The sequence below is a fragment of the Balaenoptera borealis genome, assembly GCF_965194805.1.
Source record: "Balaenoptera borealis genome assembly, chromosome: 19".
In the NCBI taxonomy this organism is placed as follows: domain Eukaryota; kingdom Metazoa; phylum Chordata; class Mammalia; order Artiodactyla; family Balaenopteridae; genus Balaenoptera; species Balaenoptera borealis.
The window spans coordinates 57882303-57906932 of NC_138878.1; the positions used below are offsets into that span (position 1 = coordinate 57882303).

Genomic DNA, 24630 nt, shown 5'->3' on the forward strand with positions numbered 1-24630 from the left:
CAGTAAGGATAATCTCCACCCCTCCTGAAGGCTTGTTGTGTGACAGCACCAAATACATTACTACACTCACCCAAACATCACAAGAGCCCAGTGATAGGCACTCCTATCATTATGCCCATTTTATAGCTCAAAAAGTTGAGGCAGGGAAGGAGGGAGCCTGTTGTCTGGTGTACCACTCCTCATAGCCTGAGGAACCAGGTCTCCAAGGCCCATTGTTACCATGGTCTGTATTGCCTCTGGGCACGCTGTCCTGTTTGTGAGGCTGTGTCTTGCCGTGTGACAGGGAATGGCCTTGGGCCCCAGTCTGAGCTCTGAGCCTGTCTGAGCTTTCCTGTGTGCGTCTGGAGCCAACTCCAGTTCTATCCTTGGCTAAGGATGATGTCTATGGCAGGGAGGATGATGAGTCTGGGGGTCTCTGGGCCCGGGGGCTATGTCAGTTCTTTCCTGCTCAGGAAATTCCCATAGGTCCTCACTTGGACAGACACATACTCCTAATCCAGCAAGGACTTCATGTGTGCCTCTGCCCGAGGCTTGCAGCATCTCTGTTGGTCTGTCAGTGTTTCTGCAGCCCGCTGAGACCTGTAAATAATGTGACCCCCTAGGGAACCCAGGTGACAGCACTTCCTTCTCCCAAGTGAAGGTTAGGCTGTCCAAAGCCAACCCAGGGCCCCTTAGTCCTAGGAGTAGGAGTCAGGAATTTAGGTCCTAGGGCAGCCAGGCTGAGGCAGGCGGACTGACAACGAATGGATGAGTGGACTGAATGAAGGATGGTGGGACAGGGCTGTCTGAAGCTGTACTGCACCCCTCCTCCAGGCATTCCCCACTATAGGGCACCCCTTCCTCCTTCCTTTCCCTGACTCACCCTTAAACTTCCTTTTTGGACAACAGCTTCTAAACCTCTTCCTCATTACCGTGGCAAGAGTGTCAGAGACCTGGGACTTCTTAACGCATCCCCGTGGTTAAGACTCTGCGCTTCCACTGCAGGGGGAACAGGTTCGATCCTTGGTCAGGGAACTAAGATTCCCTCATGCCCCAGTGTGGCCAAAAAAAAAAAAGGTGGCTCACACCTGAAAATCGCGCTTGAACCATTTCCCACGTTAGAAACACCGAGGGCAGGAGTTGCCCACGGTCACACAGCGAGTCCGGAGCCGGAAGAGGAATCCTGGTCCGGGACACTCACATTGTGGACTCTCCTCCCAAGATGGTACTGGGATGTCCGATAGTCTCTCTGCTGGGTGTGGTATTTCGCTCTCACATCACCCCCTCTTGGGCCCTTTTCGCGGTCGGGGCCCCGCGGGCCAAGGCGGTCCCGTCCCCCTAGCTTACCCCATCAATCCTATGTGGTCCCCGATTCTGGGGCTAATTCCAGAGGCCAGGGCCGAATCCAGCCGCCAGTCGCGGCCCCTAGGGCCAATCCTTGCTATCGGGCCCCCAACACCACCCAGTCGCGGACTTGCTCCTCTCTGGGTCGCTCCCCAAGAGCAATCCGGGCTTCACTCCATTGTGGGGCCCCGCCCCCCATGGCTAAGGAATGAGGCCTGGCCCCGCCCCCTCACGCGCATTGAAGAGACCACGGACCAACAACAAATGCAGCCCTGGAGGCGGCGAAAGCGTCTTTCTGGCCGAACTAGCAGGGAGTCCCGCGGGGGTCTCTCCAGCGGGGAAGCCTGGGTCTTTTCACGTGTTGGCTGTCAGCGTCGTTTCCCCACTTCACTTCCCGCGTAGGAATCATCTAGAACGCATCCCACCCACCGCTGGAGCAGGAGACACGGCTGCTGCTGAGCCTCCTTCTAGGGGCGAGGGGCCCGCCAGGTCCTCAGGCAATTGGAAATCGGGGCGGGGCGACAGTGCCTGAGGCAAAGCTCTGTCTGTGAGCCATTGGAGGAGGAAGCCCCGCCCTTTCCTCCGCCTTCTGTCCTCTAGTTCTCCTATTCTCTTTCTCAGGGTTCTTTTCTCTGCCCTCTCCTTTCTGGCGAGAATGGAAGGGAGTGGATGGTGAACCTAAGAGTGATCAACGCCTGCGCACTGGCCCCGAGCTGCGCATCGCCTCGCAGGAGAGAGAGGCATTAGAGGGCGTGGCTCCAGTCTGGGAAAAGGCGGGAAACGGAGGAGGAGGCTCTAGGCTCGCGCATGCGCACAAATCAACTCCTTCCGACTGTCCCGGAGAGGCGGCTTTGTCTGTGGCGGCGCTGTGGTGAAGGCGTACCTTGAGACTGGGTTCGGGAGGCCCAGGGAAACCGCTGTTTATCTTTAGCACCAGAAGCACCATCCCGTCCCTCCTCCCCGCCGTCCCAAATCACACGAGCAGCCGTGGCACTGAGAGACACCGATGACCCTCTTCTCCTCAGTCCTGAGAGAGGCGGCCCAGCCCTTCCGGGGGACACAGGCCTCTGGGCTGAGACCCCCATTACCAGCCTTCGGACTAACCGTCCTCACAGCGCCCTCAGCTTCCGGATTGGGGCCGCCTTGTTTCCCCCCCTCTGGCTGTTTCACCGAGTCTCCCCACGTTCCCCGGAGAGAACTTGCGGGCCCCCCTTGTGCAGGGCAGGGCTTCTGAGCGCAGAGAAGGAGCTCAGGGCCCGAGCCTGCTCCCCGGGGGCACCATGGCCGGCTTCGGAGGAGGGGCGGGGATGCTGCCGCCAGAGGAGTCTTGTGCCCACGACCCGCCCGCACCGCTCCCCCAGCTCTCCCTCCCGTCAGCGCCGACCTTGCCTGGGACTTGGGCGGAGCCCCAGCGCCTCTCCCAGGCGCCCCCTTCCTGAGATCACAACCCACGAGGCCATGGGCCCGGCGGGCCTGGGACTCCCTGGGGACGAGTGTCTTCCTGCCCACTGGACAACCCAGAGAGCTCAAGGGTCGCTCCTGCCCGGTTTTCGGCCTGGCCTGCGTGGACACTCGGCGAGGGTAAGGGTCCACGTTCAGCAGGGTGCCGCGGTGGCCCACTTGGTGCCCGCCCCAGAGCGGTGCTCGGAGTTGGGGGCCCAAGGGATGAGTACGGGGCCCTCGCCCAGGGCCTTTTTTAGTTTCTGTTCGAGTTCCCCCAGATCCCCGCGGGGAGGCAGCCTGGAGCAGGGGAAGGAGTCAGAGGCTAGCTGGGGATCCTGGCTTGGCCAGCCCCTAACTGCCCAGGCTCCTGCAGGATCCCTCTCTTCTCTAGGGCTCAGCTTCCTCCTCCGTCAAATGGGGCTGTTGATCTGTGTCTGCCGGGACTGTTGCGGGGTCACCTGAGCTCACCTGACATTCTGGCAGGTCTAAGTTCTTCCTGACCAAATGAATGACCATCCCTGGGAGGCCGCCTTCCTCCAAGCTCAACTTACCTGGGTTCCGGTAGTGTCTGGGGTTCTGGCTGCTGGTTTTCTTACTGGGTAATGACGTCCCACCAAATCCTGACATCACTTCATAACCAGGTTTCCCCTTGGAGACCAGCTTCGTTCCCTGGGCCACTGTTCCACCCCTCTTAGCTGGCAAATTGGTCTCTAACGTAAACCCTAAATCCAAATCTGCACCAGAATCTACTACCCATTCAAGAAATGTCTTCTGCTCTGCAGTGGGTCTCTGTATGACGGTTGGTTTGGTTTTGATAGAAATCTCCACTGGCCCAACGATCCTTGTTGGGATTTGGCTCCCTGGGCTGGAGCTGCGTGCTGGGCTCGGGGTCTGACTATCGCTGTCTCTCTTGGGATGCAGGTTGAGTCTGGGCTGGTGGTCCTTTTGTGGGTCTGGGTCTAGGCTGGGCCAGAGGTGTTGATCCAGCTTCTTGTGGAGCTAGAGGTGACTCTACCGGGCCCGGTCCTGGCTGGGGTACAGGTTCCTCTCTCAATTCTGGCTCCTGTTGAGTTCTAGAATCTTCTCCCGGCCCAGGTCTGTGCTGTGAGGCAGCTTCCCCCTGTTTCCTGAAGGGCACCCTTTGGATGGGAGGTGACTGCTGTGGTGCAGGCTCCTGTGGGGCAAGAAATTCCTGCTGCAAAGCAGATTTTTGCTGTGCTGGAGGTTCCTGCTGGGATTCAGCTTCAGGAGGCTCCTGCTGCGTGAGGGCCTCTGCTGTGAAGTGGGCTCCTGCTGTGTATCGGGTCCCTGCTGATCCTTAGATGCTGCCTGGGCTGTGGGTGTTTTTCTGGTCCAGGCTCTGGCTGTGTGATAGGTGTCTGGTGTGGTTTTGATTCTCAGACGGGCCTAAATACTGACTTAGAACCTGGCTCCACTGTTGTTTTTTTCTCAAGGGAGGTATTGATCTCCCAGGCTTCATTCCTCTGGGCTCTCACAGGCCTCCTTTGTCACAGATCCCTCAGTGGTTACTCATGATGACACCTCCATTTGGGTTCCACGCCCTCATCCTGGCATCCCTGCTCTTCCTAAGGCAGTTGGCACGTGGGCTGACCACAGCTGCCTCCCCACTCCTGTGCCAAATGCAGGGCTTATGTGCCTCCTGCTGTGGGAGGAGGGATTGGGAGCTGAGGGAGGCTGAGAGCCCAGCACTCTCCTACCAGAGGAGGCCCCACTCACCACTCAGCTAAAATGTTTCTTCTCATAAGGCCAGCACCCCAGCTTAGTCCTCTGTTTCATCTGGATGACAGAAGCCAGATTCTGGAGGAGTGTTCCTTTTCTGTTCTCTCCTTCTGATGTTTGAGGAAAGGGTCAGAGAGGGAAGCAGGATCTACCCTGTTGTAATCATTTCCTCTGTATTCATTCTCTCAAATGGTTTCCTCTTTAATTTCCTTCTATTATCGTTCTGATCATTTTACTCCCATGTTAAAAAAAGAAAGACATCTTCTCATTTTTACAGCTTGAAGCTGTTTTGAGTGGCATGTGAAATCTTCCACACCATCTCTCTAGCCTTCAACTATGCCTCTGCACGTATGTCTTCTGTAGTAGATTGGAAACTTACAGAGTCAGATGACCATTAATGATGGTGATGATGATAATCATAAATACTGAAGGCATTTTATGTGCTAGGAAATGGTGCCAGGTTTGTTTTTTTTTTAACCTATATTATCTTTAGTAAGACAATGTCTGATTCATTAATCTAACTTCTTTCTTTGCCCCACCTAGCTCTTACCTCAGAAAGGTTTGTTGAATGAGTAAAAGAATAAAAAGTTGGAAACCGGAGCGAGATTGAAGGTGGTGTTGGATACAGGTGTGTGTATAATCTGGATTGAGTTTGGAATGAACAGGGTAAAGTGGGTTGTCTGGATTGAATGTGAGTTTCCAGACCCCATTTGAAAATTATTTTAACCTACTACATTTAAATATATTTATTGACTTTTGTTTACTACTTGCTTGGTTATATTTAAGATCCAGTGGGACCAGCTAGGCAACCAGAAATTCCCTGTAAGTAAGTTTAAACCTGGGTAAGGGGAGGCCCCAGGAAAAGACTGACAAGGAAAGAAGCCACTAGAGGGGGCAATAATCTTGGGAAACATGCTTTTTGGGATGATTTAGGGAGTGGGAACAGGGATGGGGAGCTTGAGGTGGGAGAATAGCATCTTCTAGGTGCGCTCACTGCCTTGTTGACAGAATGCTTTATCGGGACGGTGGGCTCTCAGAGCTCCTATAAGGGCAGAGCAAAGCTTGCCAGCTGACATCGTCTGAGAAATTGCTGGCAGGCTCTGGAGGGCTTGGTTGGCTTCTTGCGGTGTCTTTGGTGTCCTAGGGTGAAAAGAAAAGGGAGAGACTACTGTTAAAAACATTTTTATAATTTATTTTTTATGAGAGCTTTTAAAATGTTAAAAGTAAGACTCATCCCCTGGAAAAAATTAAAATGAAAAAGTATATCCAGTAAAAAGTTAAAGGATGCCCCGATCCCAGCCACTACTCCTCATTCTGTAGAGCTAACTGTTGTTACTAGTTTGCTACATAGTTTTCCATATGTTTTTGTATATAAACATAATAGTTCACTTTAAAAAACAAAATGAGCTTATCCTATACATATTGTTTTTGCTATGTTCCTTTAACAAATCTTTTATTATGGCACATCTATGGAAGTCCTTAAGACTTAAATGTGCAGTTCAATAAGTAGTTACAAAGAAATATTCATGAAACTACTACCCAGGCCTGGAACTAGAATACTACCAGCAACCCTCCTCCTCATCTGTTCACTCTCCTCCCTCTCCCCCTCACAGTGGTAATCCCCACTTTTGCAGTAAGCATTATTTTTTTTTCTTTATGGCTTTACCACCTACCTATACATTCCCATATAATTTAGTTTAATTTTGCCTTATTTTAAACTTTATGTATATCAAATCATGCTATAACTATTCTCTCTTATTTTTTTCTCTTTTACTCAACATTATGTTGCTTTATTATTGTTCATTCTCACAGATATATAATATTCAAATATACTACTACTGATTTATTCACTGACAAATTTTCAGTTTGGGATAGTTATAAACAACGCTGCTATGAAACCCTTGTTCATTTCTTCCGCTGTACATAAGCAAGCATTCCTTTTGAGAATGGAATTGCTAAGAGTGGAGTTGCTTGGTCACAGAGCTTAAACTTTAGTAGATAACTATACCAGCACTTTCTCAAAGTGATTTACCAATTTACACTCCCTTTAGCAGGAAATGATAGTTTCTCTGTTCTACTCTCTGACAATACATGGCATTATCAGACGTTAAAATTGTTGCCAATCCTCGGGATTGACATATATACACTAATATGTATCAAGTGGATAACTAATAAGAACCTGCTGTATAAAAAAATAAATAAAATAAAATTCAAAAATTCCAAAAAAAATTGTTGCCAATCTTATGATGTGGAGTGATCTGGTTTTTTAAAAATAAATTTATTTATTTATTTTTGGCTGCATTGGTCTTCGTTGCAGTGCGCGGGCTTCTCATTGTGGTGGCTTCTCTTGTTGTGGAGCACGGGCTCTAGGCGCGTGGGCTTCAGTAGTTGTGGCACATGGGCTCAGTAGCCATGGCTCACGGGCTCTAGAGCACAGGCTCAGTAGTTGTGGCACACGGGCTTAGTTGCTCCGCGGCATGTGGGATCTTCCCGGACCAGGGCTCAAACCCATGTCCCCTGCGTTGGCAGGCAGATTCTTAATCACTGCGCCACCAGGGAAGTCCCTCTGTTTGGTTTTAATTCATATTTTCCCAATTACTAGTAAGGTTGAGTGCCACGTCACATGTTTATTAGCTATTTGGATTTCTTGTCTCTGAAGGGCCTACTCAACTCTTTTGCCTATTTGTTGTGTTTCCTGCCTCCCTTTCATAGATCTATAGGAATTCCTTATCAGCCTGAATATTAATCCTTTATCGATATTAATATTTGCAGACATACCCCTACTCTTCTTCTTCTTGTCATTTTCTTCTTTTGATGACCAAAATTTCTTAATTTCAATAAAGTCAAATTTATTAATCTTTTCCTTTATGACTTATAAGTTTTGTTACTTGTTTAAGAAATCCTTTCCTGGGCTTCCCTGGTGGCGCAGTGGTTGAGAATCTGCCTGCTAATGCAGGGGACACGGGTTCGAGCCCTGGTCTGGGAAGATCCCACATGCCGCGGAGCAACTGGGCCCCTGAGCCACAACTACTGAGCCTGCGCGTCTGGAGCCTGTGCTCCGCAACAAGAGAGGCCACAATAGTGAGAGGCCCGCGCACTGCGATGAGGAGTGGCCCCCGCTTGCCACAACTAGAGAAAGCCCTAGCACAGAAAACGAAGACCCAACATAGCAATCAATCAATCAATCAATCTTTAAAAAAAAAAAAAAAAAAAAAGAAATCCTTTCCTACCCCAAGGTCATGAATATAGTCTCCAATATTCCCTTGTAAGTTTGTCTTTCAAATTTAGACCTTTAATTCACTGAAATTTATTTTTGTGATGGGCTTGAAATAGGGGGTCTCTGCACCTTTTATTCACTTAATATATTGTGGACATCTTTCCAATCAACATATAATGACCTACCTAATTATTTTTGACAAGTGCAGAATTGCCCAATTTGCTCTTGATGAATTTTTTATTGAGGTATAATTGACATCTAACATTATATTAGTTTCAGGTGTACAACACCATGATTTGATATTTGTATACATTGTAAAATGATCACACTGTAAGTCTGTTAATGATGAGCATTTAATATGTTCATTTGTCACTACAATACTGCTATAATTGATATTCTTATACATATATCTTTGAATATCCATGCTAGTATTCTATACTAGAGATTTCTTGAAGTGAGATTACTGGTTAAAACATACACACATTTAAGTTTTTGATAGGTACTACCAAATTGTATTTTACCTCCGTCAACAGTGATAAGGATCTAGATTCATCCCATTCTTGATAATATCATAACATCAATCAGTTTAACTCTTGCCAATATTCTTTTTATATGACATTTAATTATACCTAGACTAGGGAGGAATCACATTTTGTTTGACACCAATACCCGTGTCATCGTCAAGAGATCAATGACCAGGTCCCCAGCAGCCCCATCTGCCTCCACTTTGATAAACAATGGCATTCTATCATTAAGGAATTTGGTTAAGCCTCTCTAGTATTAGGAGAATTGCGTTTTGCTTTTCTTTCTCTTCCTATTCCCCCACAAGTTGACACTGAGTAGAAAGGGCTGAGAAGTGTGCTTATCCTGGTCTTCATTTCATTTCTCTTGTCTCTTCTCAACCTGCTTCATCCCTAGTTGATTCCACAGAGTGGCTCTGGTTTAAGGAAGGTCATTCTTTTGGAACTTACTGGTTTTCTTCATCCTGCCCTTGAAATGATCACAGGGACACGGCTTCTTTGGCAGCCCAGGCACTGTCATGAGTTTTCTTTTAGGGGCTCTCAGGAACCAATCTGAAATAAGGGAGTTGCTGCTTAGAAGGGTTAATATGTTTGAGGCAGGGCTTTACTTGCCATCTTCCTTGCCTCTCGATTCGTTTTCATACTGCAGTGGGTGTGGGAAAGGGTCAACACAGAACAGTGGAGATATCCAGTTATATGAGCACTAGGGTCTCTAAGTTGTTTGCCTGACCTGTATGGGCAAGGATTTGGTGGCAAGTTTGGAGGAGGCATCAGGGTATCATTCGGGAGACTGAAAAATGAGGAATAAGACCTAGGTGTCTACTTTTTAGTGGTTGCTTTACCTCAAGCAAGCCGTTTTGCCTCTCTGATTTCAGTCTACCTGTGAGTAAAATAAGGTTGAGAATGGCATCCAGGAAGGTCTTGGAAGGCAGCCCTGGGTTGTTGGGGAAAAAAAGGGTAAGGGAGAGGAGGCAGAGATTCAGCCAGCTCCCCCCTGGACCTTGGAGGAGTCTGGCTCTTACATGAAACTCAGGAAGAAAATAAGTGTTGGTGCTGCATGTGGTGGGCTTGTGGAGAGGGGAGAGGGTGAGGTCAGCTCAGATAACATCTGCTCCGGTGCAGAGGGACTCAAGGGAGCAAGTTGGGATCTGATGGTGCACCCCTGTTGTCGATACTGGATTACTGACCTTTGCACTCACATTCTTGGCCTCCGTCCTGGAGCCACCTCCCAGAAGCCTGGTGTTGGTCCCTATGGCCTCTGGCAATCCCTGTAGGAAGGAAACTGGTCACTTCCAGTCACTGGAAAGGGAAGGGGCCAAGAGAATTGGTCTCCCCCCCCCATCATTGTGCTACCGAGGTCAGCGCAGCTCCATTGATCTTCCTTTTTACTCAGGGATCTAGGGTGCTTCAAGAGAGGAGTATTTTAAATGGATAAGGAACTGAGGTTTAAAATCTGGCCTAGAGAAAAGCTTAGCTGGAGGTAGGTGGAGAAAGGTGGCTTCTGGATGGAAGAGAGGACCATAGGTAGGGGTTAATCAACACCTTACAACCTCCCCCCATTAAGATCCCTCCCTACACACATTACAATCCTCGTGACCTAAGCAATGAGAGCAAGGAGTAGATTATTCCATAAACCAGTCAGGAACTTCACCTGACCTCCATGTTTGGTTGTATTTGAATCCATAATCCCAGTTCAACTATAAGAGGATGGTATTTACCTTTGTTCCTCTGGAACAAATCCATTCCTCTTTTGGCCTCTATTCAAGTCTGTCTTATCACCTGATGCTATCTTATTTGCATTTTGTGATACCTAAAATATTTTTATGACAATCAAGTATGATGTTTTATAGAGATTCTTGAGCTAGAACTGGGTCCAGATGATGCTTCCTCTGTACAGGGGTTGCTCATATTTCCTGCCAGAATTAATTACGGTTTCCCATGGTTCCCCGTCACATTTGAATACAGCTCTACCCTTGCACAGTTATAGTTTGTTGTTTGAAATGTGTTGTGGACTGAATTGTGTCCCCCTAAAATTCATTGAAGCCCTAACCCTTAATAACTCAGAATGACTGTATTTGAGGATAGGGCCTTTAAAGAGATGATTAAGTTAAAATGAGGCCCTGATGGTTGGGCTCTAATCCAATCTGACTGGAGTCCTTATAAGGAGAAGAGATTTGGGCACACAAAGAGACACCAGGCATGGACATGCACAGAGGAGTGACCAGGTGAGGAAACAGTAAGGAGATGGCCATCTGTAAGCCAAGGAGAGAGGCCTCAGAAGAAACCAAAGTTGCTGACACTTTATCTTGAACTTTCTAGCCTTCAGAATTGTGAGAAAATAAGTTGCTGTTGTTTAAGCCTCCCAGTCGGTGGTATTTTGTTATGGCGGTCCTAGCAAACTAAAAATTTTTCTTCCTCACTAGAGTCTGAACCAATGGCTCAGTAGTCATTCAGCTACATGGCTCCTGACACATGGTAGACACGTGGTAAATGTTTGTTTGATAAAAGGATGGACAAGTTGTCCGGAGAGGGCCCTTAGAGCAGCATCCGGTTCAATCCCGCTCTCCTATTTCCCAGACTCTTTCTGCCCTTTCTGCCACACAGATGAAGGGTGTTGCATCATTTCTCCAAGTGCTGGTTTCCAAGTGTTTTCATGTGCTCTTTTGAGTGGTGTTAAAGTAATTTCAACGGGCATAACCCCAGCTGTCTAAACTTTTCTACTATATCACTGTCACCTGACCTCTACTTCTGGTTCCAGAGAAAAGCCACAGAATATTAGAGCCAGAAGGAAACTTGGAGATTATTAGTGGAACCCCTTCATTGAGAAGTTTTTCTTTTTCGTTTTTAATGCAATATAACTATATTAGAGAAAATTTGTACAGTAAAAATGAAGAAATCTTTACCCTTATCAGCTGTTGGAATTTTGGTGTGTTTCTTGCATATAATTTTTTAATGAAGTGATAACCAGTCCATTTACTGAACCCTTATTAGGTTCACATTATCCATAGTTTACTCTTCACAACAGTTGTACGCGCTAAGTGGTATTTTATTCATTTTAAGAAGATAAAACTGAGGCTGAAAAATGTTAAGCATCTTGTCCAGAGTTTCAAAGTAAGTGATGGAGCCAGGATTTAGATCACCATTCCCCTCAATTCAAGTCTGAGTGTCAAGGTCCAGGTGAGTCTAAACGTGTCGCCATGTTTGAGAATTATTGGTAGAGAGCACTGGCTCCACTGGGCAGTGGGTCCCCCTCCAGGGGACATTTGGCAATGTCTGGAGATATTTTGGGCTGTACTAACTGGGCGGGGGAGGGTGGTAGGGGAGAGGCTGCTCTTGGCTTCTAGCAGGTGGAGGCCACGCGGATGTTGTTAAACAGGTTACAAAGCACAGAGCAGCTCCCCCTCCTTACAACAAGGAGTTATCCAGCCCTAATGTCAGTGGGGCTGCTATGAAACGCGGGTGTCGAGTCTCCTAAGGGCAACATTTTGAACTCAGAAACCTGAGGATTGATTCTTTCACTTGGCAAATATTTACTGAGCACCGTGCGGGATAGCATGAGGGACGTGGAAACAATACACCAGATTGTGCCAGAGGGGAGGTTACAGTGTAGAAGGGCAGGGGTGGAGGTGGGAGAGGCACACCAACACTTCAACTTAAGGTAGAACATGAAAAGGGTAGAGAGTCGAGTTAGGCTTAAGCTTGTTCACAGGAGGGAGGGCTCACATATGGTCCTGGGACGAATCAAGGGAGGCTGTGGGAGGAGGTGGCTTGGGGTGGGTTTTGTGAGCAAAGTTGAGCTGGTGGGAAAGCACAAGACCAGCTCGGGAGCAGCCCGAGGTCTAGTTGAGCGGAGCACAGAGCACTTAGTGCGAGGAGGGCTGGACTGGAAAGGCAGCTGTGGCTGGAGCTTGGAATCCAGGCTCAGGACTCTAGCCTTGGTGTCTGTCATAGCGGTGGAAAAGCCTTCCCTTCCAGAATGGTGGTCTAGGCCCCAGGGCTGGGGGGCCCAGCAGCTTCCAGAGAGCTCTCTCTATAAGGGAGGGAACGTTGAAAATTGGGGTGGAGTCGGGAGAACTCCTTATTTTAGGACAGAGTTGATGCTCAGTATAAACAAAGCTATTTCACCTCAAAGTAGCCCTTGGGGAGATGTTCCCCTCGAGTGGAGACATAGGTCGGGGTGAGGTCTCTTCTGCATAGCTGTTCTGCTAAGGGCGAGCCCACTTCAGCTGTAGTGAAAAGTGGAGCCCATTCGGAGCCCCTAACCCAGGGTCTGCTTCCCAAAGGTGAGTTGTTCAAACAGGGCTTGGTGTGGCTACAGTTTCAAACATGGGTGCTACCTGGTGGTGTGATTTTTCTAGTTTATCACCATACCGTGAAATAGCATTAAAAATAGTTGGGGCACGTCTGGTGCACTGTAAAGAATACAATCGAGGATGACTTATTGTCTGTGGATGTACAGTTGCCTTCAACACCCTCCCACCACTGCCTCCAAGCCTGGCCCTGGGGACATTCATTACTCTCTAGAACAGGGATTGGGGGGAGGTGAGGCAGCAAATCTTTGTTGGGCCATTATTTTTTTCTCCCCCACCAGCTACAGTTGCAGACACTTGCATGCACACGGACCTCTTTAACTTTCACAACACTCTTTGGATTTATGTACAATTCTTTCCTTTTTGTAAATGAAGAAACGGGCACTGAGACAGGCTAACTTGCCCCTAATCCCTGTAACCTAAAGGGGCTACATTTTACTGCCTGTGTGGTCATGTTCTTTTCTGTTTTGCCATGTTTCTCCCCCCTCTTTATCTTTCATAGAAAAAAAAATTTTTTTTACCTGGATTTGAGCTGCTGTGGACTGTGGACACCAGCATTAGTGGCAGCAACAGAAGGAGGGAAGAGATTAGAACTTTCATTTCAAATGTTGGTGCTGCTGTGAGTTGCTTGAAGAGTGTGTGGAAGGTTCCCAGGGAGAGGGTCCCGAGTTCTTGGAGTGGCTCAGGCCGTGCGTGGTATGTGGCTTGGGGGTCTGCGCTTTACTCCCAGGCCAGTGTTCCCATTAGAGGGCGAGAACGGCCAAGTGACGTTGGTCTCATTAGGTTACTGGGCCATGTGATTTATGGGAATATGGAAGGTAAAACTGGCCAAAGAGAAGGAGTGAAGCATATTCTTCGGAACATGAGAGGGTGACTGATAACTTGGCAGCAGTTCTCAGCCCCTCCCCTCCTCCCTCCCGCCTCCCTACCCCCCAGTGTGCTATGATTTCTTCCCCAAGTCTTTTTCCTTGTTTGAATTTCCTTATACATGTGAGTGACATTTTCTAGCTTAGTATCTGTCAGGAAAGAGAGTGCTAAGGGCTGGCAAAGAGAGAATCACACGGCGTGTTTCCCCTCTGTCCTCCCCACTCCCGTCCTTGGATCAGCAATAGCAGTGTTGTTGTTTGGGAAGTTGCTGTGTCCCCACTGTTTACAATTTCCTCCAATTCTGTAGCCACATAAGGAGGGAAACAGAGAGGATCGAGGAGGAGAGGCTCTTCTCTCTTGCCCCGAACCCTGGCCTGGGGCACTGGGTCAAAGCAGGCCTCCTTGTTGTTGGTCAGGCAGGTGGCTGTGGCCTCGTGGCTCCCGCCTAAAGGAGAGGGAACTGGGTTGGTGGAAGACCCTCAAGGCTTCAGGTCCAAGAGGGTTTGAGAAACAGGAGCCACAGCGGGGAAGGTGTTTGCCCAGGCTGCCGGGGCTCTTGTTTCAGACCTTGTTTGGAAACAGCCCAAAGCGAAAGGAGGTGATACTACTTGGAGCAAACATCGAGAGTACACAACATCAGCACTTACTGAGCGTGACTCATTCCAGAGGCTTCAGGAAATGGGTTCAAAGATGGGGGGAGGCTGGACTTAAGTGCTGGGTGATATTTGTGGGGCTGAGGGGAAGGTTAACAAGGAAGTCCTCCCTGGCTCCTCCAGGCAGGAGTGAGTAAAGGTGGTGTGACTTTTGTTCCAGCCAAGAGGAGGGAAGAGGCCAGGCGTGGATTCTGCTCATTCTTACCCTCTCAATTTCAGATTATTTCTGCCTATGGACATGTCGGAGAGTTGACTGTAGACTTTGCTACTACAAACTTTATAAAGCGTCTGCAGGCGGCGGGCACCGTGCTAGGCAGTGGAGATTGTCCTCGAGTTGGAGGCTCGGTCTGCGCTTGGTCTGATGTAAACCACTGATGTGGCTCCTCCCTGGAAAAGAGTCAGACTCTTCTCTTGTTAATATTGACAACTAATTAGAGCTCATCCTGAGAACTTTAGTTGTGTCAGCACAGTCTTTGTGACTTACAAAGTTCCCCCTCCAGGAAGGAGGTAAGGGGAAAGTGGGAGAAATAACCATTTTCCCACTGTTATTTGGTTTCCCCACTCTACAGTATACGTAGTAGACATTCACAAATGCTTGTTGATTGATTCCATGCTTCCTGTTGCTCTAAGAAGAGTCATTTATTCATACACACATCCAGTGAGCATTTGAGTCCGTAATGTCTGCCCGGTATTTGCAGGTAGTGGCTCCTGAGTTGAAGGAGGTGTGACGCTGTCTCTGAGGGGCTCTCACTACACACATAGACCCGTGGAGAGTCAGTCCAGGTGCTCCATTTTATGGAAGCGGAAATGAAAGCTCAGGGAAGTTACGTGATTTGTTCAAGATCACAGCCAGTTAGCCTCAAAGCCCGGGAAGAAAAACTCAAGTTTCCTGACTTGCTGGAATGTCTGTTCGCCTGGCTGCCGCAGGTGCCAGTGTGGTGAGCTCTAACAGGAGAGAGAGGACGTCAGGATGAAGTGGGAGCCCACCAACATCTTGGATTATCCAGAGGGAAATGTCTGGTTGAACCCTGACTGCAAAAATCGGGGACACTTGCGTTCTCTTTCTTTTTCACTTTGAGCTTGAAATGAGGAAAACGGGAGCCCAGAAAACCCAGAGTGGACAATCTTCACAGGGGGTTGACGAGGTAGGCCCCCAAGTCTGTGTTCGCCTCTATCAAAGTGTTTCTCACGTGACCGCAATGCTCCGGCTTTGGACTGGGTTCCCTCCGTACCTGGCCCTCAGTGAGGGACCAGGTCTGATTCATCCTTGTGTCTCCAGCACATAGTGCATCGCAGGCTCTACTGGATATTTCTCAAAAATAAAACAACAAAAAGTGTACACCTACACAGCCATGGGATGACTGGGTAGCAGCACAAGTCGAGAACCCATCTCCTCACATGAGCTGATGTGGAACTTGGCTTTCTAAATACAGGTGAAGTGCTCAGAATGGGGATGTGGGTCGTCCTGTGGCTCTGCTGCTGTGCTTGGGACACGCCCAGGATTCGGAGTTTCCGCTCTGGTTGACCCACTTCACTTGCCCTTCAGAAGGTGGCAGGAGAGTACAGGGAACTTCCGAATATGTCCTTTTCGAAATGGCTGAGGGAAGATGGAAGGGCGTATGGTGGTTGTTCACAAGAATGTGAAGGTCTGTTGTGTGAAAACGTATGAGGCTTATTTCTGTGCCTACACAGAGTAGCCGCAGGCTTGGCGAGTCTGCATCAGACACGCTTTTGCTCAGGATGAGAGAGAACTGTCAGAGCAAAGTAAGTTTCCTTGGAAAATTACAAGTTTACTGATGGAGTTCAGGTGGGGGCTGGATGTCTGAAAATAACTGTCACAGTGATTTGTTTTCCTTGAAGTTTCCAAGGGTAGAGCTTGGCCTGGAACCCAGGATTCCCACTCATACCACATTTTATTAGGTATATAAAATCTGCCATTTGAAATGTGACATTACTCTATGATGTAGGCCCAGGTCTATCTGACAGTTACTTCCAGTCATTGTGGGTGGTTGTGATTCTCTTCTCTAATCTGTGACTTAGACGTCACCCCCTCTGCCAACCCTCCCGCCTCCTTTCCAGGAGAGAACGGTAAGATCAAGTGCATTTACTCATCATGACCACAAGGTGGCAGCGCTGCCCCATCCGTGTTTCTGAAAACGCTACTGAGATATGGGCAAGTCTGAGAGCTCTGGTTAGGATTAGGAAAAGGGCGCAAGTGAAGTGACTAGGTAAATTTTTTTTTTTTTCCCCCTGCTAAGTGACAGAGTTGAGGTGAGTCTGAAACCATTGCATTGTAGAAGTGGCAGACACTTTAGGGAAGTGACCCAAACTTTAATGTGCTTACAGATCACCTGAGTATCTTGTTCAATACAAATCTGATTTTTCTGGTGGAGCCTGAGAGTCTGCGTTTCTAATAAGCTTTTGGATGATGCCGTTCCTGCTGGTTATTGGTCCCCACTTTGAATAGCAAAGCCTTAGAGGTCACTTAGATTAATTCTTCCTTCCCCCGATTTATGGATGAAGAGAGGTAGAAGTCCAGAGAGAGAAGGTGCCCTGCCTGACGTAGCCATGACTTCAGCACTTAGCTTTCTACATCTCAGCCCAAGTTTCTCACTCAATCCAGTTCTTGCTCTACTATATCATGTGGCCCCCCTTTACTGTTGTGGTGGCATCTCTGTAGCTTGGGAACCAGAACTCCCATTTTCACCACCATCCCCTTTGGTCTTTGCTCGAGGTGTCACTTTGGTTACTCCTGTTTATGGAAATAATCAATAACCAATCTATAATAAGAATAGAAAAGAGTTTTATTTGCGCCAAAGTGAGGATTGTAGCCTGGGAGACAGTGTCTGGATAGCTCTGAGGAGCTGCTGTGGAGAATCATGGTTTTCAGCACAGCTTTTTTTGTTTTTTTTTCCCTATCAATAATTACTTTTTTCTTTCTTTTTAAAAATTTTATTTCATATTGGGGTATAGTTGATTAACAATGTTGTGTTAGTTTCAGGTGTACAGCAAAGTGATTCAGTTATACATACAGATGTATCCATTCTTTTTCAAATTCTTTTCCCATTTAGGTTGTTACATAATATTATTGAGCAGCGTTCCCTTCAGCACAGTTTTATATCTTGTCAGAAGAAAGACCATCAAATATGTTAGGGGTTCATTCCTTCAAGGTTTCAAATAAAAACAGATGAACAGGGCTTCCCTGGTGGCTCAGTGGTTGAGAATCTGCCTGCCGATGCAGGGGACACGGGTTCGAGCCCTGGTCTGGGAGAATCCCACATGCCGCGGAGCAACTAGGCCCGTGCGCCACAACTACTGAGCCTGCGCGTCTGGAGCCTGTGCTCCGCAACGAGAGGCCCGCGCACCGCGATGAAGAGTGGCCCCCGCTTGCCGCAACTGGAGAAAGCCCTTGCACAGAAATGAGGACCCAACACAGCCAAAAATAAATAAATAAATAACTAAATAAAATAAAAATAAAGGAATTCCTTTAAAAAAAACAAAAAAAACAACAAAAAAAAAACAGATGAACAGTTACACAGTGAGTCAGTATGGCTTTGGCGCCTGCAAAGGGAGTCTTACTATCAAAGGAGTACTGGCACTGGCATCCCAGGAAGGCAGCCATTTAATCTGTTTTTTAAGTGCACTGTCTTCTTCCTTCCTTCCCCCTTTTTTCCTTTTTTTTTTTTCTCTCTCTTTTTAAAATTTCTATTTTATTTATTTATTTTTGCCCATGCCATGCGGAATGTGGGATCTTAGCTCCCCGACCAGAGATTGACCAGGGATCAAACCCAAGCGCCTTGCAGTGGAAGTGTTCAGTCTTAACTGGATTGCCAGGGAAGTCTCCCTCTCTTTCTCTTTCCATCTCTCTCTCTTTCTTTTCTTCTCTCTTTCTTTCCTTCCCTTCCTTTCTTCCTTTCTTTCTTTCGTTCTTTCTTTTTCTTTCTTTCTCTCTGTCTTACTGAGGTGTAGTTAATTTATAATATTAAATTAGATTCAGGTGTACAACTTAGTGATTCGATATTTTTATAGATTATAGTCTATTTATAGTTATGAAATATTGGCTATATTCTGTGTGCTGTGCCATGTAATTCTGTAGCTTATATATTTCATACATAGTAGTTTGTAACTCTAAATCTCCTAATCCTATCTTTCTCCTCCTCTTTCCTTCTTCCCACTGGTAACCACTAGTTTGTTCTTATATCTGGGAGTCTGTTTCTTTCTTGTTATACTCATTGGTTTGTTTTATTTTTTTAGATTCCACATATAAGTGATAACATATAGTATTTGTCTTTCTCTGTCTGACTTATTTCACTAAAAGCATAATTCCCTCCACGTCCATCCATGTTGCTGCAAATGGCAAAATTTCATTCTTTTGTATGTCTGAGTAATATTTCATTGTATATATAAACCACATCTTCTTTATTTATTCAGCTGTTGATGGAAACTTAGGGTGCTTCCTTATCTTGGCTATCATAAATAATGCTGCTATGAACATTGGGGTGCCTCTATCTTTTTGAATTAGTGTTTTCATTTTCTTCAGATCTATAGCCAGGAGTGGAATTGCTGGATCAGATGGTAGTTCTATTTTTAGTTTTTTTGGGAAAACTCCATACTGTTTTCCATAGGCTGCTCCAATTTACATGTCCAGCAACAGTATACAAGGGTTGTCTTTTCTCTATATCCTCACCAACATTTATTTGTGGTCTTTTTGATGATAGCCATTCTGACAGGTGTGAAGTGATATCTCGTGGTTTTGATTTACATTTCTCTGATGATTAGTGATGTACATGTCTTCTTTGGAAAAATGTCTATTCAGGTCTTCTGCTGATTTCTTTTTTTTTTAAAGAGTATTAGTCATTTTATTTTTGTTTATTTATGGCTGTGTTGGGTCTTCGTTTCTGTGCGAGGGCTTTCTGTAGTTGTGGCAAGCGGGGGACACTCTTCATCATGGTGCGCGGGCCTCTCACTATCGCGGCCTCTCTTGTTGTGGAGCACAAGCTCCAGACGCGCAGGCTCAGTAGTTGTGGCTCACAGGCCCAGTTGCTCCGCAGCATGTGGGATCTTCCCAGACCAGGGCTTGAACCTGTGTCCCCTGCATTGGCAGGCAGATTCTCAACCACTGCGCCACCAGGGAAGCCCTTCTGCTGATTTTTTGATTGGGTTGTTTGTTTTTTTCATGTTGAGTTGTATGAGCTGTTTATATATGTTGGATATTAATCCCTTATCAGTCATATAATTTGTAAATATTTTCTTCCATTCAGTATGTTGTCTTTTCCTTTTTTGTTGATGGTTTCCTTTGCTGTGCAAAAGCTTTTAAGTTTAGTTAGGTTCCATTTGTTTTTTTCTTTTTTCTTTTGTTTCCTTTGCCTTAGAAGACAAATCCAAAAAAAATATTGCTATGATTTAAGTTAAAGAGTGTTCTGCCTCCATTTTCTTCTAGGAGTGTTTTGGTTTCCAGTCTTACATTTAGGTCTGTAACTCATTTTGAGTTTATTTTTGTATATGGTGTGAGAGAATGTTCCAATTTCATTGTTTCACATGTAGCTGTCCAGTTTTCCTCGCACCACTTATTGAAGAGGCTGTCTTTTCTCCATTGTATATTCTTGCTTCCTTTGTCATAGATCAATTGACCATAAGTGTGTTCGTTGGTTTATTTCTGCGCTCTCTATTCTGTTCCATTGATCTATGTGTCTGTTTTTGTGCCATACCACACTGTTCTGATTACTTTGTAGTATACTTTGTAGTATAGTCCAAAGTTAAGGACTGTGATAGCTCCAGGTCTGTTCTTTCTGAAGATTGTTTTGGCTACTTGGGGTCTTTTGTGTTTCTATGCACATTTTAAAATTATTTGTTCCAGTTCTGTGAAAAATGTTCTTAGTATTTTGATAGGGATTGCACTGAATCTGAAGATTGCCTTGGGTGGTATGGTCATTTTGACAATATTAATTCTTCCAGTCTATGAACACGGTATGTCTTTCCATCTGTTTGTGTCCTCTTCAGTTTCTTTCATCAGTGTCTTACAGTTTTCTGAGTACGTCTTTTACCTCCTTAGGTAGATTTATTCCTAGGTATTTTATTCCTTTTGATGAGACTGTAAATTGGATGGTTTCCCTAATTTCTCTTTCTGATAGCTCATTGTTAGTATATAAAATGCAACAGATTTCTGTATATTAATTTTGTATCCTGAAACTTTACCGAGTTGATTGATGAGCTCTGGTAGTTTTTCGGTGGTGTCTTAAGTTAAAATGAAATATAAGAAAAGAAAAGAAAAGAAAGCTTCCAGCTAATTACTGAGACGCCAGAGTTGAGAACCACTTTCAGAGCAATGTTCCTGAAAATGCTATTTTGTCATTTATCTGACCTTTTCAAAGTTTTCCAGTGACTCCTGTCTTCTGTAGGATGAAGTTTAAATTCCTAGGTTGCCACTGAAAGCCCCCATAGCATGTTCCCCATCTGCTTCTTTGGTCTATGCAGTAAGACCCGAACCCACATTTTACATTCCCATGTCTGCATTTATTCTAATTCTTTTCCTTCTTCCTATAATACCCTTCCATTCCTGCTCAGCCTCCTGAATTATTTTTCATCCTAAGGCCCATTTCAGATCCTGTCCCTTCATTGAAGTCTTTTATGAGTATTTCTGTTAGAAGCAGTCATCTTTCCTCTCCTTGAATTCTGGTAGGTAGGACTGTGTGGAGTGAAAATATGAGCTTTAGATTTAGAAATGTGTGAGTCTGAATCCTAGTTCTACCTTTTACCAGTTCTTGGATAAGGGCCAAGTTTTTGTTTTTTGTTTTTAAATATTTATTTATTTGGCTGCTCCGGGTCTTAGTTGAGGCACACGGGATCTTTGTTGCACCACACGGGATATTTAGTTGCAGCATGTGGGATCTAGTTCCCTGACCAGGGATCGAACGCGGGGCCCCTGCATTGGGAGCATGGACTCTTAGCCACTGGACCACCAGGGAAGTTCGGGGACAAGTTAACTGATCTTCTTGGAGTTTTGGTTTCTCATTGCCAAATGGGGATAATATTAGTACCTACTTTAAAGGGTCGTTGTGAGCCTTAGATGAGGTATAAACATAAAGGTCCCAGCACACAGGAGGCGCCTTCCTCCTCTTGTTCGTAGCTCAGTTGTCCTCACAGAGGTGGTGTGTGGTGACAGGCTCTTGTCAAAATTTCCTCCAGAGCCTGTAAAAGATATTTGTGTCTGGTCAGCACTAAGATGACAGACACACTTGAACTGAATTGAGTGCGTGAGTCTTCAAGCAATTCAACTGAGATTTTTTTCCCCTGGAAGCCAACTCAGAAATAAGTGACCTATGGATAGAGGAATGTAACCCAGTGGGGTGGGGGCAGGTAGAGAATGGGTTAGAAACATTGGCAGAAAGCTCTGATGCCTCCCACACCCACCTTTGCTCTCAGCAGGACAGCACTGAGGAAGTAGACTCCTTAGTAAGACTCCCTGAGCCATGAGTCCTGCATAGCAACCCTTCACTAATCCATTCCTTGCCCAAGTGATGCGTACACAGGTGTCACGTCCCCTGTGAGTTGAATACTTTCACCTTTTCTGCTCCCTCTACCCACACAGCTCAGTGTTGGGTGCTGTGGTTCGGCCCCAGGTCCCAGGCCCCTACTACGGGTCTAAGAAGTCAGGGCCAGGAATTGGGGCTGAGGAGGAAGTCAGAGGCCTGGGGGACTTACTACTTGTGCTCTAACCACTCAGCAGTCCTGTGGGGCAGTGATGAGGCGGGACTTCTCATGGGGTGGTCCTCAGACCATCTGCATCAGAGTTACCTGGGATGTTTGTTATAAATTCAGATGTATAGGCCTCACCTTGCAGCAACGAAAAGCAGAACCTCAAACACTGATATTTGAGACTAACTGAGTTGGGGCTGGATGTCTGGTTCTGGAAGGCAATGGAATCCTGCCTTCTCCAGCCACCTGCAGTTTGGGTCTCGTCCCTCTGTGAGGTCGACACTGTAGTCTCTGCTTTCTTTCTTTCTCTGGGCCGTTGGAGGGGTACATTCCGTTCTGAGAATGCGTGAAATCGTGCTGATGTTTATGCTAGAGGAGGCATTTGGAGACAGTGGCTTTTATTCCCATTTTCCTTTCACCCTTCATTTGCTTCTCTCCTTGCTTATAGCCCCTCCCCACCCACTCCCCCCCAGGGGTGGGTGTCACTTCTCTTCCTGTCCTGGGTGGCTTATCACCTGTGTGGGACCAGACTGGGGGAGGGCGGGGCGCCATCTGTGTGGTTTGGTGCTGGGGGGACGAGTGCTGGGACAGGAGCAGTTGCACGGTGGTTCCTCTCAGGCCCGGCCGCCCTCGATGTGGAGGTGGTGCTTTCCATGAGGTTCAGCTGCTTCACCCCACGAGGAGCGGGCACATGCTGAGGGTTGGGGATAGTGGAGTTGAAGCCTGGCATGTGAAGTGGAAATCCTGTCACCCACACAGAGGTCTGCGTGCTCCCCATCTTTTCTGAAATGGAGGGTTAGTCTCCCTTAGGGCCCTGAGCCGGGCAGTGCAGATAAACAGGAGGAAATATGAACCATCCACTACACGTTTGGAGGGCTGATCCAGTTACACTGCCTGCCTTGAGTGAGGACAACTGAGAGTTTATAGAGTTCAGTTTTGGGGATGTTCACACACTGGGTCCTTGGGGACATCCAGAGGTGGGGCAGGGCCCTGGGCTGGGGGTGAGGAGAGCTGGTTCTGAGTCAGCTAAGCGACCAATTTCCTTTGTTACCATGAGAAAGTCTTCATATTTATCCCTTCACTGTTGTAGTTATAGTTGATTTTACAATATTTTGTCCTTTTTTCTTCATACTAGCTTAAGTGGTTGACAGACAGCATTTATCAGTGGGATCTTTTTCTTTCCTATAGAGTCTTACTTCTTGTTGTAGATTTTTCTTTTCCACTTACAGAAGAGCGTTTAACATTTCTTTTAGGGTAAGTTCAGTATTGATGAACTCTTAGTTTTTGCTTCTCTGAGAAGGTTTTTTTATCTCCTTCAATTCAAAATGATAATCTTGCTGGATAAAGTATCCTAAGTTGTAGGTTTTCCCCTTTCAGCAGTCTAAATATCAATAAATCTTGCCACTCCCTTCTGGCCCGCACGGTTTCTGCAGAAAAATCAGCTGATAGCCTTATGATGGTTCTCTTATATGAGATTCTTTGTTTTTCTCTTTCTGTCTTTAGAATTCTCTCTAACTTTTGTCATTTTCATTATGATACATCTTGGTGTGGGTCTCTTTGGGTTCGTCTTGTTTGGGACCTTCTGTGCTTTTTGTACCTGGATATCTGTTTCCTTTTTCAGGTTTGGGAAGTTTTCAGCCATAATTTCACCAAATGCTTTTTGGACAACTTTCTCTCACTTCTCCTTCTGGGACCTCTATAATGTGAATGTTGGTATGCTTGATGTTGTTCTAGAGATACCTTAAGCTACTCTCATTAAAAAAATTTTTTTTCTTTTTGCTATTCTGATTGGGCAATTTCCATTATTCTATCTTCTACATCACTTATGCATTCTTCGGTATCACCTAGTCTGATGTAAGTTCCACATAGTGTGTTTTTCATTTCAGTTATTGTATCCTTCAGTTGTTCTTTTTTAATATATATTTTCTAATTCCTTGTTAAAACTCTCACTGTGTTCATCTATTCTTTTCTGTAATTTGTTTATCATTCCTGTTACCAATGCTTTGAACTCTTCATTTGGTAAATTATTTATTTCTGTTTCATTAGTTGTGTATTCAGGGGTTTTCTCTTGTTCTTTCAAATGAGATAAATTCTTCTGTCTTCTCATTTTGCTTAACTTTCTCTGTCTGTATGAAATTAGGTGAAACCGTTACCTATTCTGGTCTTGAACTTGTGTCCTTGTATGGAGCATCCCTATACATTATGAGTGTGCCCAGTAGCTGGTGGGAGAGCTGAATCTGATGTGAGCATGTGTCTCATCTTCCCCCAGGGGGTGCTGACAGCTATCAGCTTGGTAGGAGATGGAGGGGCTAGAGCCAGAGCCAGGTGTGAGCTGGGGCTTCTCCTCTGCTCAGTGGACAGCACCCCCTATTGGGGCCGGGGGTGAGTCACAAGTTGCTGGAGCAGAAGCCCTGAGGGTCGGTCCAAGTTGGCTTCATTGCCTAAGTGTGTAGTCTCCTTCCCCTTCCCAGCGTTGGCACCTTGGCCCCAGAGGGGAGCCGTGCTGGAGCAGGAGGAGCTGGGTCGGGTACCGGCTGGGGCTGGGTCACGTGCCGGGGCAGTCCCTGGAAACCAGCCAGAGTCCTGGGCAGTTTCAATCCGCTTCCTCCTTCTTGTTTCGGGAGTAAGTAAGCGTGTGTGCGTTCTTCACCAACCAAGTATAGGTTTCAAACAGCCCCACTGTTAGTCCCACTGGTTTTGAAACTCTGCCTCCCAGTTTTGGACCCCAGGCCTGTGGCGCCCAGTATGTGGTTTGAACCTCTCACTCCCCAGGGAGGATCTCTCAGCCCTTGCAATCCTCCTCCTTTTCGTGTGTCCCTTCCCAGGGACTCAGGTCCTGACCTGATCACTTCTCTTCTCCG

The 24630-nt window shown here is 46.6% G+C and overlaps 1 protein-coding gene across 1 annotated transcript; it reads right to left on the minus strand.

Moving 5' to 3' along the window:
• Window positions 1–5237: 5237 nt before the first annotated feature.
• Window positions 5238–13384, minus strand: CXCL17 (C-X-C motif chemokine ligand 17). The gene is made up of 4 exons (XM_082368776.1): window positions 13076–13384; window positions 9432–9512; window positions 8695–8796; window positions 5238–5646 (listed from the first exon to the last, which is right to left on the minus strand). Exons 1-4 carry the CDS (start codon window positions 13152–13154, stop codon window positions 5549–5551), a joined length of 360 nt encoding a protein of 119 aa, XP_082224902.1. The 5' UTR covers window positions 13155–13384; the 3' UTR covers window positions 5238–5548.
• Between the last annotated feature and the right edge of the window lie 11246 nt (window positions 13385–24630).